General features: G+C 38.0%; 1 protein-coding gene across 1 annotated transcript in view; it reads left to right on the plus strand.

The window, feature by feature from the left end:
- LOC139739866 (rho-related BTB domain-containing protein 1-like) overlaps window positions 1-18,840 on the plus strand; it is an 84,444-nt gene that overhangs the window by 55,622 nt on the left and 9,982 nt on the right. Inside the window, exons 3-4 of the mRNA XM_071650470.1 lie at window positions 9,458-9,686; window positions 11,317-11,420. Coding sequence (XP_071506571.1) covers window positions 9,507-9,686; window positions 11,317-11,420 — 284 coding nt within the window. The 5' untranslated portion in view covers window positions 9,458-9,506. The remainder of the gene's footprint in view (window positions 1-9,457; window positions 9,687-11,316; window positions 11,421-18,840) is intronic.

Genomic DNA, 18,840 nt, shown 5'->3' on the forward strand with positions numbered 1-18,840 from the left:
CCCCCTAACACGTCATTGCCATGTCATTGTGACACCTCAATAATTCATCGTGAAAGATGCAGGTTATTTCTTCTCACATGAACTCAAATAAACTTTAGTAAAGTTTCATTTGTAGGTCAGTGGAAGATTTGCAGAGTAAAAATCATGGATATGTGAACAGCACATATTAAGTTTAAATGGGTTGAGACCAGTGCTGAAACTACTGCTGACAAGTCAAGCTCTTGCTGTATCGTGTCTGTTTTAATAGCCATTTAGGTGATGATTTACTTGCCAGGCAGTTGATGTAAGTATGTCATAGTTTGGCAACCAGAATGTGGGCTAGTCTTCTGTCTAAGCAATATTATATGTATATATATATGAAGAGTTTGTTCGCAAAAACCGATAAGTCCATTTTTGAAGATTTTGAAGTACGGTCTCTTTCATAAAGTACAAAATAATACCTTTTAAATATTGGTCACTACATAATAAAGGTACATTTTTGAAGTTATGGTCGAAAGAAGCAAAAATTTTCTTATTATTTTCTTTATTTTTCTTGACCTTTAATCGCAAATATCTCCATTTGGCAAATATGGACCTATCGGTTTTTGCGAACAAACTCTTCATATACCGGTATAACTATTTGATTGTTAGTTGTTCATGAAACAATTCAGACAGAATTGTATGCTAGATCTGCATTCAAATTGTTGTATGGAAAGCAAACACAACCTTGCATGTTTTTATACCTTCCTAGGTTATGGTTATTTACTGTGAACTCACTTTTTTCAAACCCACATATATTTTTTAGTAGAAGTAGACTTGGAGTTTCATATAGTCGATCATTTAGTTGAGGATTTTATGAATAGTAGTGATATACATACAGTACACACACATGTTCAATAGAATGTGTGTATATAGGCCTACATTTTTAAAATCCTGCTTGCAAGCCATTTATTCTGTTTCGAAGCCACAAATTCTCTCTTGTTTTTCTTCAGTGAGTTCTTAGCACTCTAAAGACTCTTTATTCATTGAAAAGAACAGGACGAGGTTAGTCATCAGCATTTTGGAAGACTATAAAGCATATTCATTATTTATCATAAAATCTTTGCAATAAGTAGACTTCATTAGTAATACTTCGTAAATCACAGTCCCATCAACAACTGGTATACACTACCTTTTTGCTGTGGTCCCGATCCAAGGGAACAGCTCAGTGTGGCAACCCTTTTCTCACATGTGGGACATTTTTTTTTTCAAATAAAAACAAACACCTTTTTCCTTCCATATATTTCCCGAATATGATATGAGTCATCAAGGACATCATAATGTGAGTAATACTCAGTAATGCCCTAGACATATGAGTCCTGTAATCATATTTGGGCAGGATATGGTCAGCTGATTCCAGTGTATGATAGAGCGATGAAGCGTCATGGCCTGAGTGCAGGGTAGCAGGTAGTTTTATGCATAATATTACTGCTCCAGTGGCGCACAATGATTCAGTCACTTTGTTGCTGCGTCGTACGTGGTGCACGCTAGTGGGGTAATTCCACATGGTAAATGGCTTCGGGATCCCGCAAATGGTAATTTAGTCTATAACCGAAGTCCTCATATTTCTCTCTGGATCCCTTTGATTTCGGCCAAACCAGCTGGCATAAACAGGAAAAGGTTTCACCATATGATAAGTCATAGCCTTGCATCCAGACTTCAGGATTTGGTTTTCCTTCCCTCCCTTGCTGTATCAATGTTATATGTGTCTTTGTTGTGCATTGTATGTCAAGTGCATGGCCATTTCTTATATGAGATGCAGTCCTTTGCCAAGTAAGTGGATGGCATCAGAAAATATTGGTCACATGTTGTTTTTGTTTTTATTTTAATCCCTGTCTGAGAAACCGGAATAGTTGATTGTTTCTTCTCACAGAGTCCTCCAGTCATTTGATATCCAATCATCGACTACTTGAACATTTAGCTTGATTACTATCTAGGTTTCATTTGTTTGTAAATTACAAATTATGCCTTGCATACCATATTTTGATGCGCAGATATATGGTATTAGTGATAATAATGGCATTTGGGATCAGTATCATGACATGGTTTTGATCTTCCATCAAATCTGGGGGGTATTTCATCAACGTTTGTCAGCGCTGACAATTTCAGCAAAATCCTTGGTTTTGATTGGCTGAGATGCTCTGGTCACTGACTGTTACTGTGGTGATTCAAGTTGTCAGCGCTGACAAACGTTGATGAAACACCCCCCAGCTCTGAGCGAAATAGTTTTGCTGAAAATTAAAGTTTATTGTTTTCTTGTCTTTCAATTGGTATGGTATTGGCAGATTCACAGACAGAGGGAAAATATATGAAACATTGGAAGTTGAATTGGGTGTGTATGTGTGCTTTATAGCAATGAAAAAGATGGAGCAATATTGCACAATAGTAGTCACAAGAAATTATCAAACAAAACCCCAGATTCATTAAATTGTTGTGACAGTAAATGATGGTAGATGGATTGACATGAAGGTCCCCATTTCCATGGCTAAGATGGGATAGATTTTGTGTGGAGTTATATTATCTCAGAGTACCTGTGCAGGACTAACCTTTCTTGGCCTTTACAGTATTCCATATATTCTAAAGGGTTACAGCTCGTTATTCCGAAGGTTCGTTATTCTGAAGGCTCTTTATTCCTAAGATTCGTTATCCCGAAGGTTCATTGTTCGGAATTTCATTTTCGGATTAACCAATCTTCGAAATAAAGAACCTTCGGAATAATGCCACAAATGTTCGGATTAACGAACCCTTTTTCATTTTTGGATTAACGAACCTCTAGGTATAGGGAATTTGCGTGTTTCGGATAAACGACCCTTCGGAATAACGAACCTTCGGAATAACGAACAGCACCCATTCTAAAGCTATCTCTGTTCAGTAAGTCTTGTCACCAGACAGCCGAAAATCTGGTCTCATGTGATGTTGTTGCTATGGCAGCAGACGGCATAGTAGCTGCATGCATGCATGCACAAAGCATAATAGTCCAGCAGTGGAAAACCGGGCTCTGTGGTATCCACTTGTACGTCTGGTTCCATCTATGAGGAAGGAATGATCTTAAAAGCTTGCTACCATGCTGGGCCACCCCCTTGGGCATTGCAGATGTTTGGCATCAAACTTTTTGGAGGGACATTCTGTCGATGCTAGTCTTATCGCCAGCATGAAAGGAGCGCTAAAAGGATGGAGTAAGCTTAGTTCCATTCAACGCAAAGTCCCATTTAATTCCTTCAATAACAAATCATCACAATGGAAATTTACACATATATGTGATGACAATTTATGTACATTGAAGAGGGTGTGGCACCAAGAGGTACAGCTTGTATTGGGGACAATCAACAATACAATACAGACCAGTCATAATGTGGCCATAAGAATAGGGTCTAAGATGCCTCGCATACGTACATGTCTGGTGATGAATGTTTTGACACTTGGTATCCCAGTTATTGAGGGTGGAGGAGGCCTCGAGCTATGGCTGTCAGTTTCCTAATGTAGCAGGCAAAGGGTTGACAAACTGCCATTCCGAGAACATTCCACAAAGTTTGGCACTTGGGTCGGCCATTCCCAGGACTCGCTCTGCAATTCTGGAGAGAGTTTCCTGGAAGCTGATTGATCAATACAATTTATATATATACACAAGAATGTTAACGACGTAAAGAAGCCGACACAAACATCATGTAATGGCTGCGGGGAATGTCACTTGATCTTAGGATCTTACAGCATGACAAAGAAAGTGGGAATGTGCTGTTGCTAGAAATCAACTTCTTTGAAAAAAGGCGGTTTCACTCGTAAAAGGCTTCCTGAAAGACTGGAAAAAAGTTTCTGTGTTAATAACATAGGAATGGGGTTTCACTCTCTATAGCTCCATGAAAAGTTGTTTCCAAAAAAATTAAAGCTGAAGTAAGTGTTTTCACTGGTGTTACTGTTTCTAGGACGGTAATATTTGCTTGTTAATGTATCCCGTATTTTATGTTTTGCATTATCATACTGTATGTATCTCACAGTGACTAAGGACAAAAATGACATAAAATCTGCAGTGAATGATGCGTATTCATGAGGGTCAGGCTCTCTTGCACCATTTGCATCTTTTTGCACCATTTAATTGTCCTACTCTAAGTTCACAGATATCTCCTCAAAATTATTATTATGCCATATTATTGCTATTTTTGTATGTGCATGTTTTTTTTTTTTCATTCCTGCTGTCTTTAAGAGTCATTATGTGTTTAGTGTTTTATGAATGCTTTATAGCACCTCAATGCCATAGGCTACAGTACCAAATAACTCAAAAGTTAGATACAAGCACACAAGCTTGTTATACCCGCAGTGAACTTATAAACCGCATAGATCGTGAGGAGAATGTGAAATTCCTTCTTAGTTTTCAATTGCTGATGTATGAAGCTATCATTTTATACCTTCTGCTGGTGTCACCACAGCATTCAAAGGGTGTTACGACAAGTCTTGACAGAACATAAAGTAGATTTTGAATACAGTGTTAAAATGGATGGCATAAGAGATGAATGCACAGACTTTGAAACGTGGATGGACACTCAGAGTGATTTCGTATAACATCCAATAGAGTTTTCAGATGTTTCATCTATTCTATTTCTTTTTCCTTGTACTTTTCCCATGAAAATCTTATATATCTGGCAGCGATAAGCCATATGTGATCTATACTAACCATATGATATGCTTATAGATATCAGATCCTATTTTGAGGCACATCTCATGCTACTAAAGAAGAGAAACAATGCTGATCCGGTATTACCTGGAAAATGCATTTCATGTATAGCCCATGGGCAACGTCATACATCATCAACTCCCTGCATTTTGAATTTGATAGCAATGTGCGGCAGTGTTTTACATGGCAGGGGGGAATTCCTCAAGATCCTAACACATGGGAAAGAGAACATGAAAAGGCATTGGCCATTCTCTGTTAAAGGCAGATATTTTTATCCACATCAGAAAGTTGTACAACATCACAGACTATTATGTGCAACACCACAAAGAGAATACCAGACTTATTTCTTAAATTTTAACAATATGACTTGTATTAATGGTGCTTGATAATTGGAAATATTCCCTGTTTGAAAACACATGCTTTGTTTTGTCTGTTCATCCTGGCTGTATCTTGTGTTTGCAATTTTTTATACCTGTAAAGTATTAGACCAGTGAAGCACTTGATTTGATATATTGTACTTACACTTTTACACCTCACTTGTACTACTAGACAATCATGTGTGCTAGACAATGCCTATGCCGAGATAGTTGCTTTGAGATGATTAAAAATGTAAATCAGATTTTATCAAAAATAAGATATTTAGAAGATGATTAACCCATTGAGGACAAATTGATTTTGCTATAACATGCATTTCCCATAGACACCTGCCGGAGTATACTCGGTATTTAGTCTTCAACAAGTTTAGGCAGTATTCCCTCTGTTCAGGCTCTGCTAGTATGTGTGTTTAATGATGCCATAATAGAAATAATATAGACAATAAAAAATTAGAAAAGTTTCACTTTCTGTTGATACCTATGTATAATTAATCCCTACAAGGCTGTGATGACATTGAGAGCTACATGTCCCAATCATGTGGTAAATATTTGAAACCTTGGTCTGTCATTTATTATCTATCGTTATCTCATCATTGCAAATAATCATTGCCACTTGATACACTCCCAGCACAGAATGCTGGAATTATGCTTTGCTTTTGTGTGTGTGTGTGTGTGTGTGTGTGTGTGTGTGTGTGTGTGTGTTTGTGTGTGTTTTTGTTTTTTCTGGAATAGAATGTTTTTTCTGGAATAGAACATTGTTCTTTTAATATAATAGAAATTTCATTTCCTGTTTTTTTAGTGTTTGGCTAAATTGCTCACAATTGCATATGAATTCTTCTTGTTTGTTTTGTAGTTAAAAAGGAATGATCGGATAATTCATTTTATACAACGTCCAAGTAGATCCTTGTAATTTGATTGGAGGATTGTTGGTGACGTGATATTCAATAAGTACTCCATTCAACGCGCCGTGCAATTTTGGTTCTATTTTTGCGTGCAACTTGGTTCGATTTTTTCGTTCTATTCCACGGTTCGAGAAATTGTACGGTACTGCATGTACTGTGTGTTGCATATTGAGGATCGCACGCAGCTAGCGCAGTGTACGTGTGCGGTACATGCATGCGCGTATGTAGGCCTACGTAGTGCTAGTGTACGTGTATAGAGACCATGCCTGCATCTACACTGATTGCACAAGCCAGAAAGAGAATCGCAGTGGATCCACATGTAAGTATGGCTATTATAGACTTCTAGGCCTATTTAGACCTACCCAACAATCCTCCAACCAAAAAGATCTACTTGGACGTTGTATAAAACAAATAGTGTATGGTCTTTACTCGTGCAATGGAACGAGATTTCGCACTCGGTGAAAGATGAGGCGCACTATTCAACTCGGCTTCGCGCCTCTATCTTTCAGCTCGTGCGAAATCTCGTACCATTGCACTCGTGACCATTTACTATTTGTATACTATTTTCTCTCTTCTGTTTGATTTCTGCCTTAAAATTAATTGAATGATTATTCTTGTTTTATGGATTGTGGATTATGTCTCATAACTGTAGGAATATCTACATGAATTATGACAGATGTTATGTAGAATGTGTGTATTTTTTTTTTTGAATTGTTATATTCTCAAAGGAAATGGAATTAATAAAAAGATCACTGAAAACAAAAAAACAAGGACCAGCAAGAGGTTTGAAAGCAACACCTAACAGTCATACATAAATCATGTTACTAGGAATACCAAAGTGTCCAACACCTACACAACATTCAAATAACAGCAATAGCACCATCAGTGTGTGTCTCCCTAGACATTTTGTATTCTCAAGATATAATTAAAGTGCCTAAGACCAAGGAAAGGAAACACTAGCTAATATCACACAAGTCTTTTGTGGGATCTTTCGATGCAGATGAGAGTTTGAGTGCAAAAACAGATAAATGCCATTTTCAAATTCTTTTATGTAAAGGTCGTCATCATCATCATCAGATGGAGAAAAAATATTAAATCTTTTCAATGACACTGCACTTATTATCCGAGCAGGAAATATTTTTGAAGATACTATTAACATTATCACATTTCTATTATTTTCTTTGCTCTTCAGCAGATTTAGTCTCAAGTACCTAAACTTCATAAAAAATAGATATCTCTATTGAATTTTTGTATTCATCTTGTCATATATACGCATATTTAGCACTTCTCTTCATGTCAGCATTGTATATTTCTATGTGAGTCTTATGTACTGTAAAAGTTGTTATTTTCCTGAGGGTTTAATTTTTGTGAATTTCGCGAATCACTGTTGAGCTGCAAATTTAACAACACATAGAAATACTGCAAATGGACAGGCTTTAGTGCACTTGTGATAGCCTCAGTGTCCAAATCGCAAAAACGTATCTGTAACCTCATTCGTGAAAACATCTACACGTGAAAATAACAGCTTTTACAGTAATGAATGCGAAGAAAACAAACAAAAAAGAAATAATGTAAAGAGAAGATGAATTGCTGAATACATTACTATGTTTCTGCCAACCTTGTGTGAGTGATATTCAGTCTTAAACTCCCACGCATTTCTGCAGTAGCAGCGTTTGTTGACCCCCTGCTCTGTGTAAGTTGCTGTTAAAGTGTAACCTATTGTAAAGGGCATACATGTAAGTTAATGCCATGATGACATATGAATCTATAGCCTACCAAGCCACAGGCAGATTCAATGATTAAGGTATGAAGCAACCATTTTCATCATAGGTATGGAGAAAAAATAAATAAAAAAAAGATGCGATTGAGCTCACAACGGTCATTGAGAATGAGGGATAATGTATGCAGGAATTCAGAACAAATCCATACAAGGGATGCAGCAGAGTATCTTACTCTATACACAATGCAGTATGAGTACAATATGATACATATATACAGCGCACTGTGAAGAACATGGTACATAGCAGCCATACTAAATGAATCACTGTGATTGTATTTTCCCAGTTTTACTGGTCCTTAGTACATACAAACGTACCTGTAAAATATAACTTACTTGAGGCAGGGAAATAATCTTTTTAATGTATGTACCACATCAGCTATCATTATTTTCCTGATTTCATCAGTTGACTTTAGTACATTATGTGCAGATATTCAGGCCACATGCTGAATGTATAGTTGTTGCAGCTGCCAGATATTTTTGGATATTATCATCAAATCCAGCTGTGATATTCCCTTGGATGCATTATAACCTAGTGCACTATCCCTGCTTCTCTCGTTGTCTATTATTCAATGGTGCGCTCTTTGTATCCAAGCATGGATAGGGAAAGAAGAGGATTTCTGTATAGCTATAGTAATAGCCTCTGTAGGTTTGCGGACTTAGGATAAAGCTTCTTGATTTTCGAAGCCATACGAAGATCACATGCTATATGTTATGTCTTTGTATGTGTGAGTGTGCTACAAGTGGGGACTATAGGCAGAAGCAAAAGATATATTATGTATGTATAGTATGTGTTCCTGTTTGCATGACATGAGCACACATGCATTGCAAGTGTCCTGAATAATCTTGAAACAAATATACAAGAGAAGATCAGAAAATATTGAACATTTTCTGTTTTATGTAGCATATCTACCACTAGTACCAGATGGTTTGACTTTTATGAAGTTCTGGGTTTTTTTTTTCATTTTGTTTGCATTTTCCATGCATGACCTCGGCATGCATTATCCATCAACATATATGATTATGAAATTTTAAGTGGCAATTTGGAAGCTGTATCAAAGAGGTTTTCATGCTGAATTTCATCATCAGCTAATAAAGTAATACAGGGAACACATACTGGTAATGTTTTTTAGGGGGCATCTTGCTATCCCTGGTGGAATAGAGTTAATCAGGGAGAAGTGTTAGGGGAGTGGCTTTGGGAAGTTTGTGGTATCAGTTGGTTTGTACTTTATTCAATTTTTTTTTTTTTTGCTTGTATATTTTTTTGGGGAGGCATTTTTTTTTGTGTGTGTGTGTTCTTAAAGAAAACTGTTGGAAGCTGTAGCCCCCAGCTTTGTCCACCCCTTTTCCTTTTCCATGGTACCTAAGTTCCCAGATTGATTGCTTAATACATACTGCATAAGATGGTCGAGCACTAGTTACACTGCAGGTCAAAAGGGTCAGAAGATGGCCATGCCAGTGGTTACAGCTAATAATGAGATAGTCTATCAGTCTAATGATGAGATAATCTATCAGTGGCTCAAGTCTAATCTCATATGAGCATCCATCACTGACCATCAAGAGAAGTGACCCTGACCGCTGAAGTTCATATCTCACATGGTTCCTGCCGTTTGTGGTTTGGTGACCAGGTGTATCCATCCGGTATAACCAGGGCAGTATAAAGCCATATCAATTATTTAGTGGATGTCCACTTATCTGTCCATCTCCTTTCCTCTCACAGGTCATGTCCTGAGTCTGCCTGTTTTGGCTACTGACCGTTCCCCGCCACCATGGACAATGAGCTGCCCCGCCAGGAACTGGTCAAGTGTGTCGTCGTGGGCGACAGCGCGGTGGGCAAGACACGACTTATCGTCGCCAGGGCAACCAACCAGGCAATGACGCGGTCCCAGCTGTTTCAGACCCACATCCCATCCGTTTGGGCCATTGACCAGTATCGCATGTGCCAAGAGGTAGTGTCCAAAACTCCATACATTATTTGCACGGCAATGTCAAGTTTTATGAGTTTTTTAGGGAAAAACAATATGTTCAAGTTCATGAGTAAAAGCAACATCAGCACTCAATACAATTCAGAAAACTTCTTTCACGTGTGGGAGAGATGTATGTCACACCAAAATCAAGCCTCAACCAACCGTTATATTTTACTGGCTACCTTTCGTACTGGTTGAAGAAAGCTAGCCAGTTGAATATAAAAGGTTGTTTGAAGCTTTATCGTGGTGTGATTTTCAATATAAAATTTTGAATTATTCAGTTTTTCATTGGTTGTTGTCACACCATTGTTTTCAATCAGAACTACTCTTCCGAATCTCTGTCAGCACCGCGGAAGCTAATACTGCAGACAGATTTTATTATTTTTATTTATTTTTTATCATTTGTGGTCCTGAAAGTGCAAACCACTTCATAGTGATGAAAGCTTTTAATTAGACTAGGCTTTCTGTGTTGTTTATCAAAATTTAATTGCTCGTGTGATTTCATTTTTCCCTTCAATTGTGATATGTTTAAATGTGGACCTAGTATAATATAATTGTAGGCATATAGTCCAAGTGTATACAGTATATATGCAAGGTAGGTTTCTGTCTGTGAACTAGCTGTGAACATCTGTACTTATATATTATGTACAATATATGATATGAAACTGTGTGCTGTTGCCATAGCAATTATCAGCTTCATTGGTTTGTTTCTGGCAGGGATTGAATGAGGAAAGGGTTTTTTGGGGACAATTAATAGATTTAATTCTCATTGACATCAGTTTATGCATGAGAACATGCTGCCAACAACAGAAGGTGTACAATGTCATTTGTGCACATACATTCAAGGTGCTACATAAGTTTTTTTTTTACACTACTTGCCCAGTCAGACAAGCTGATTTTGGAATTGTTGCAGGACACTTGCCCGAACATGAATTTTACTTGCCCGAAAGAAAGTCCAAAAATATAAGAAAATGATAAAGAAAATCACCTGTAAGTCAAGGGCTTGATAAATAACAATTATTTGAATAAACAGTACACATTCATTCACACATTTAAACACATTAGAGTGACAAACTTTGTTTAATTGGATGGTGGTGTTGCTTTGCATTGGGCTTTCTTCACGTAAGTGTTGGAAAGTTGCTGAAATGAATTTTATAGCGTGTTGCATCACTAGACAGTCATCATCTTTGAGCATTTGTCTGGTTGAATTCATGGGTTTGTAGGAGGAATAGTAAAAAAAAATGTGGCTTCAAAACTTTTTGCTTGCCCAATTCGGGCAAAGCATTTTCTGTCATTGTTCCAAAACACTTGCCCGACTTTACTTTTCACTTGCCCTGGGCAGTCGGGCAAGTGCTTATGTAGCACCCTGACTTTACATGGCATGCTCTCCACCCCCTCCTTCCCTCCCCATTCCCCCGCAAAAAAGAAAGAAAGAAAGAATGAAAAGAGTGATGCCATAACTCAATGAGAACATTATGTGCTTAGCAAGGAATTCAACCCCCCCCCCCCCCCCACCTTTTTAGAAGCACCATGATGAGGAGCCTTCATTGGACATTTTAAGAGCAGTTGTGCGCCTAATTGCAAGGTCTTTGCAATCATCCATTGTTTACAGGTCCTCGAGAACTCGTGGGAGACCATCGACGGGGTCAACGTGTCACTGCGCCTCTGGGATACTTTCGGCGATCACGAGAAAGATCGGCAGTTTGCGTATGGCAGGTGAGTGGTTCGCGCATGCTGCACCAGTCGGGAAGTTGTAAAACAACCGACTCAAATAAGAAATAAAAGCAAATCATGGCACAAATTGGAAGCTGTATATTGAGAGAAGTTTTCTACAGACATGTATTGCAAATGTACTACGCATAGCATCTCATATTGAGATATCAGAGTGGTTTTACAAGACAGGTTCATTGTGATTTACAGTTGTAAATTTTTCACACAGTATTCAAAATATGAACCAAAACACTAAGAGATTTCACAGTAACTAAATTAAATGTTTCCAGAGGTTTTCATTTTCGTATCTTATGTAAGGAAGAGCATTGCACAATTCAGTAAGTTGATCTTTTGAAGAGATATGAATATTGATGCATACACTGTCTATACATCATTGATAAAGGGGGAAAAAATGGTCTATGCTTCTATGCCTCTATACCACCTTGTCGTTACCACGCTGTGAAATGATCATACCGAGGGGCAAATAAGAGTGTACCCCCTACTCACTGCCAACACCCCAGAATGACATTTTCACATCATCCAGAGGGTTGACTGTGTAATTAGGTTGTTATTAAGACCGCAGTATCAAGATTCCTGCTGGTTATTTCTGTTCCGTCCAGCAGTAGCCACGGCAATTTCACTCCATCGCTAATGAATATAGATTTCTCTCTCTCTACTTCCCCTGTTCACAAAAAGAAAAACTATCAGAAAAATAAATTAAACGAAAAATATTCATGTACTTGATGTGACAGGTATGTGGAAGGAAGATTTGTTTTGTTCCCCGAGAGATACTTTTTCTTCTTTTTTGGTTGTATTGGTGACACCTATTGCAAAGCGCAATGTGATCTTTAAGCTGGTGAAATTGAGGGCAGTTAAGTATTGGCCAGTGACGCTAGGAGGGAATGTCATTAACAGCTCACCACCAAAGACCTGTGAGGCAGAGAGAGCAAGTAATTGGGTGTCTTAATGAAGCTCATGCCATGGAGGGGGGCCATCCAAACAGGTTACATGAATTGCTGTGTGCTGGACTACGTCAGAAGTGATGACAAGGAAGATCTTGTGGCAAAACAGATTTGAATTCAGCCAAAACTCGAATCCATGTTTAAGTTGACATAGATTAATTAATTCAACAAATGGAACTGTGAGAACTTCAATGAAATTCAACAGAAACTGATGCAGTTGCGTAAATCACAGTTTATTTCGTTTTCTCTATTACAACAATACTCAGAGACATACATTCAACGATCACATAATACTGGCACATATGTGTATGTGTGCATGTGTGTGTATCCAGCTGTGTGTCTGTACATTTACATAGTTTTAATCAATTTCAACTTAACGTCCCCTTCTTCTGTCCTGTGCACATCACTCATACCAGGCAGCATGCTGGACACAATTTATCACCACAGCACAAAACAGTTTTGACAACTCCCTTTAAGCAGCTCCGTAAAAAAAAAAAAATAATAACTTCTCTGGTACGATAATTACAAATGCATGAAACTTAGAATATTTGATTGTTGAGGGCATCCATCCGTGTATGCAGTCTGAAAAATTGTTCAATTCATCCTCATGCATTTTCATTTAGAATTAACATAAATTATTGGATTGTCCTCAGAATTTTTACAGGGGTTAAGGGAAAGAAGGATAACAGTAACATTAGTGGTCAAACCTTTTTTGGATGTTGTCGCGTGCTTGATGTATTTCAGCTTCAAAATTATACAAAAGCAAATATTTCAGAAGTGTTTGCCTATCTATTTGTTCATTTTTAGCTTTTAATGTATTCTGTACTTAAGCACTTACTGTTCCCTCTGCACGCTTCCATGTGGATATTCATAATTGCGCACATAGTTGATGTATTCCTGTGCATTTCATGCAGAGTGTAAACTCTCGTAATGAGTTATGTTACATGTGTAGTGTGGGTTGTGAGAGATGGGTATGCATGGTGATTTATTATTTGGCTGATCAATTTAACAGCACAAGTTTGTCATAAATCAGGAAGTGGCTGAGTGTGGAAAAAGAAAATATCACCAGTAATTCTTGCAGAAAATGGAAGGCTGACATCCAGCTTTTTGAGACTTACAGAGGCAAGATTTATTCTGCTATCTTCAGCAAAAAGGAAGCCCAAACAACATCACATATAGTTCCCCTCCCACAAAAAATATGTAGTTGAGATGCTTTTGATGTCTTTGTCTGTTTGTACATGTAGTTTATTCTCCTGAGGGGGGAGTTGGTAATTTATAAAGAATAATCCAAAAGTTACGAATTTTACCACGTATTAAAGGGTGTGTACAGTTCTGGTCGAGGTGAAGATTTAGCTTTTAACGTTTTGTGAGATATTCAGAAACCACTCTATGAGATGTCAAAGAGCATGCAGTTTTAAGGGGTATCAAAAGTTTATTTGATGAAAATCGGTTTTGAAATGGCTGAGATATCCAAAAACAAGGTGAAACAAAGAGATACTAATAAAGTTGGGGCATGTCGCCTTTTATTATTAACTCTTTTTTGGATATCTCAACCATTTGAAAACCAATTTTCATCAAATAAACGTTGAATCCTTCTTAAAATCACATGCTCTTTCATATTTCATAAAATGCATTTCATTATCTCACTTAAGAATGTTCGAAACATGAATTCCTTCCACAACCAGTACTGTACAGTCCCTTTAAAGTCATAAAGGAGAAGGAGTAATTTCTGATCTGAATACAAGGCTTGGACAGTAGGTTTGAAAAAAAAAAAAAAATAAATAAATTTCACTTTCATTAAGTCAACAGTGAAGTCATGAACATTCATTTGAAATTCTAAATTTACTAATGTATAATTCATCTGTAATGGTGATTCCATCTCCTTTGTCAGTGTATTTTCAAAACTGAAAAGAGAATGTCTGGAGCTAATATATTAACCCCATCAGCACCTGAATCTCACACTGCCTTGGACCTTGGACCAGCTTGCTAAGTATACTAGCAATGATGAGTTCCAAGAAGTGCAGTATGTCATCCCATTTGCTCTTATCTGGCTGCTCTTCATTCTAGCAAATTAAGTTCAATGTCCAAACTTCAGTGGGATTCTCTCTGAGCCATTCATCCCAAAGCCTGGTAATCTGCTTATATCACCATATTAGCTAATTGAATGGTTCCACGGTGACACGCCCAAGATGAGTCTGTGGTCCCTGTGTTGAACCCTCCCCTCTCGCCCCCATACCTCCTCTGGGTTTTGATTGCCAACAGGCATTTCCAATATCACCACTTAGGCTGCCAAATAATTTACGGCAGTCGCTCCATTTAATTATTAGTCGTATGACACGTTTTATGCTGGCGTGGCAGAACGGATGTATCCAAATGCTAGTATGTGTTGTCGTACTAGGGGAATCAGTCATTTAGTGATTGGTGGATTGTGGATTATTATGCAATTCAGTGCTGTGCTACTTCAAATAACGGTACACTCTTCAACATTACCGAGGTAAACGGCTTCATGATTTGCCTCAAATGTTCTACAGTGTGTCTCATGTTGTTAACACAGAAAAAAAGAAGAAAAAAATGATCACCATTGGATGAGAATTCGTTAACACAGTGAAGCAGAAATGATAAAGGAAGTTTGACTCCATAATCATCGCCCTTCCATCATCAGTTTTAATATCCATCTTTTATCATGCAAAGTCCCATGTCCCAGGATCCAAAGATCAGTAACCCCCCCTCCCCCATAAATGCAATTGATCATTATCTATTGGAGTGCAATTTCATTGGAGGCCACAAAGCATTTCCTTCACACCTGATGAATAATTCCCCTGGCTCTGGCAGAAATGTTATATGCAGGTCCTTTTTGTTTTCTTTTCTTTTTATAATGTATCAGCATTTGAATGGTTCTGGTTCTCAACGTACATCAATATGAAGTCACGGAATGAAAAGTGTGAAAATACAGTATATGATACTGACTAATTGTCTACTGTTTGAAACAGTCAGTGTATATTGTTTGCTTCTCCTTCAGAGAAAACTATTAAAAGCCACTCTTTGTACAAATGATAATGATAATAATGATGATGATGATGATGATGATGATGATGATAATGATAATGATAATGATAATGATAATGATAATGATAATGATAATAATAATAAATATACATTGTATAATACAAAACAAGACAAAAAAGACCTAAGTTTGAAAATTTAACAAGTCTTCATATTGCAAATCAATGAAAATAGGAAGATATCTAGAGACATAAAAACAAGCTTCACTCAAGTGCGAATAATATCATTCGCATGGCAAACATTCTGTAATAAGATTCTGAATGTAATGTGAAGCTTAATGGGCTTATTTGATACCTCTTACTACCATTGGTAACTGGTTTATGCACAATGTCGATGGCTCTTTGATGTTTGCGGTGTTGACAGGATTAAGTTTGCCATTTTCATCTTAAGGCTGCTGTAGTAAGATGCCACAAACACTGACAGTACGGAAGTGCATATTATTAATCATTGTTTTACACCCATGTACAAAGCTATTGACAAGATTCAATAAATGGTATATAAATGATGTACAAGGAAAACAATCCTTGCTCACAATTTGTGTGAATTAGAAGCTCTATGGATAGAGCTCTGCTCTGAAATAATGCAAGCACATGAAAGAAAATGAAAACTGATGTTGCAGATAGTGAATAGCAAGTAATTTAGCATTAAAATGTGGACGTACACTGTAGGTATAATGACAGAGGATTGTATGGGTGGATTCTTGAATAGTTTAATACCTGTCCTACTGCGTCTCAGTTTGTCGGCACACAAAGGCCGTAACCATTGTGTGTACACACTCTTCAATTTTGGAGCGTCCGTTCTGGCTGCAGCCGAAGTCATTCATCAAAAGAGATTCATAAAGCCATCCACATGCACATGCGCATCGTGCAGCCGAAATTTAATGTGCCTGCGGAATTTTGTCCCCCTCCCCCATAATGCACATACCGCCCCAAGTTCAGATTATTATTTTTTTCCGTTTTACAATGTTAATTTGTCGTATCGTATGGATGGTAGTCCCAGCCATGCATTGGTTAGCTCTCTCAGTGTATGGATGGTGCTGAGGATACGAGGAAATGTGGACGTGATATGGACGATGGTGCAGCGGGAGCATGCATGTAGTGGTCTATGAGTGGATGCATTGAATATGGAGAGCCCAAGAGAGAGGAGAAAGGGGGAGGGAGGGGAGAGAGAAGATCCGAAGGAAATGGGGGGGGGGGGGGGGTCCAAGACAATCTCTAAACAGCTTCGGTAGGTCACGCTTGGCATTCTTGTAATATTAAATAGAACCTTTCTAAATTATGAATCCATAGTTGCCCTCCGGATAAAGACTAGTTAGAGGGGTCAGTTGTCCAGTGGCTATTTTGGGTGTTCTTGCTTTGCTTCATTCTTATAATAGCATGATGGAACCCCCCCTTATCTCCCCCTCCCCCCCCCCAAAAAAAAAAAATAGTAATAAATAAAAAATGACAATCATGTGGTATTAAAGAAAGGAAGTAGCAGGCAGTGTGGAAGCATGAGTATTTAAAGACCAAACTCACACCACGCTTTGTTTATATTCCTGCCTCGGATTTGCTTTTCCTGCGGGCAGTGATGACCTTATTCTCTCTGAATGCTGCCAGAGGGAAAAGTGACCTTTACGCGCTTCGCAGCTCTACTTGAGGGCAGCAGAGACATTTTCCCTCGTTTATTTTTCATAGTAGATTCTTTAGATTGTCACTCATTAATCTGTAGTACGCTTCCATATACCAAGTATTTATAATGTAATGTTCTATTTGTGGCGATTTTAGTATAAATGTAACAATTGCAACTGTTTGACAAATACAGAGCTCAACACTTCTTCTTTTTTTCGTTTCTTTTCTTTTTTTGGTGGCCCATTGAGTCCACTAAAATGTTAAAATCTGAATTTTGGTGGCCCAATAATGATATGTAGTGGCCCAAAGTATAAGCAACATAACAATCCATTTTGAATCTTAGTTGCCTGATCAATCAAACCACCAAAAGATGAATGTGGTGACCTGACCTCAATTTTTAGTAACCCCAGGCCACCGTTAATGTCGAGCTGTGAAATAGCCCTTCATCGACGTAAAAGATGATTTTACATTTTAGATAATCAACATTGATTTTTAATAAATAACAACGGTGTTTCTATACCATGATTGCCTGTAAATCTGCTATCTGACTATGATGCAAGCTAGTTTGTGTAAAGCTTTTAGTGAAATGAAGATTTAAATATGCAGCAAATTATGCATCACCAGGGCAATCAAAGTACAGTAGTCTCCACATAACCCTGTGCCACTTAATCGGGTGCTTTGCTTGATTGACATTCAGGCTGAACGCACAGTTGGGATGTATGTTGATTATATTTGCCTGATAATTGGGTAGGCAGTTTGGTTAAATGGACAGAAATTTTCCAGACAAACCTGTTCTTTTTTTGATAGTACCTTTCCACGGAAAGTCGTTAAAATGGGCGTAAATGTGATTTTGGAAGAAACTGAGAGTTAAAACAGCACTTTCTTACCCAATTTGTTATATCTACAGTGTATGATAGATTTGCTGTACCTGTATTACTACAAGTAGATGCATCTGTGCGTATCGTGTACAAACCCTTGCACCAGCACCATACATACTACCCAAACTATCCACACTTGTGACACACTAATCACTACATGTGTCTAACCAGCACTCAAGAAAAAGGAAATATCCACCGAGACTCTAACTGTCCTTCAGGCCGTTTTTAGACAAATGAATGTATGGTCGCCTTTAAATATACGGGGACAGCAGAACTTGGGGTAGCAAGTGGCAGTATGCCAAGCATATAATAGCCACACATGATGCATGTCAAATTTAGAAGTGTGCACATGGGGCCTGATTTGAGGGCTTGGTTTACACAATGTCAAACCTACATGCAGATTGTATACAAAGTTATGCGGCAGACACTACCTCTTGCACATGGGAAATTGTGGTTTCTTTGACTCGGGCTATTGTGTGACCTTAGTCTGTACAAGTGTCAGACAGACAATCGGGCTATGGTTATATAATGACATACATCTCCATGTGTGATACAGATAAGTGCATGAGTAGTGTTGACTTGAATGAAACATGTTATTGGGTATCGATACACCACTTAATCCGGTAAGATATGCTCTGCCCGACACTACCGATTATGCGGAGACTACTGTACCAGTCTCCCTGTGGTCAAGGACAGAATGATAATCACAGGTTGGTGTTAATATAAACCACATCAATGTCACATAACCCAGTGCCTCGATCACACTGAAGCTCAGGGAAAAACAAAACTCAGACAAAAACAATAATAGTGAGCAATGCTGAACATGAGATAGTGGTGGGCTTTATGAGGCTTGACTGGTTTGGGTGCTGTTTTTATGTAAATGTCTATTTCAGCCATAACTAGGGGCTTCAGT

Source organism: Diadema antillarum, unplaced genomic scaffold (genome assembly GCF_040938485.1).
Source record: "Diadema antillarum isolate AM-2024a unplaced genomic scaffold, OU_Dant_1.0 seq00000821_RagTag, whole genome shotgun sequence".
Taxonomy (NCBI): Eukaryota; Metazoa; Echinodermata; class Echinoidea; order Diadematoida; family Diadematidae; genus Diadema; species Diadema antillarum.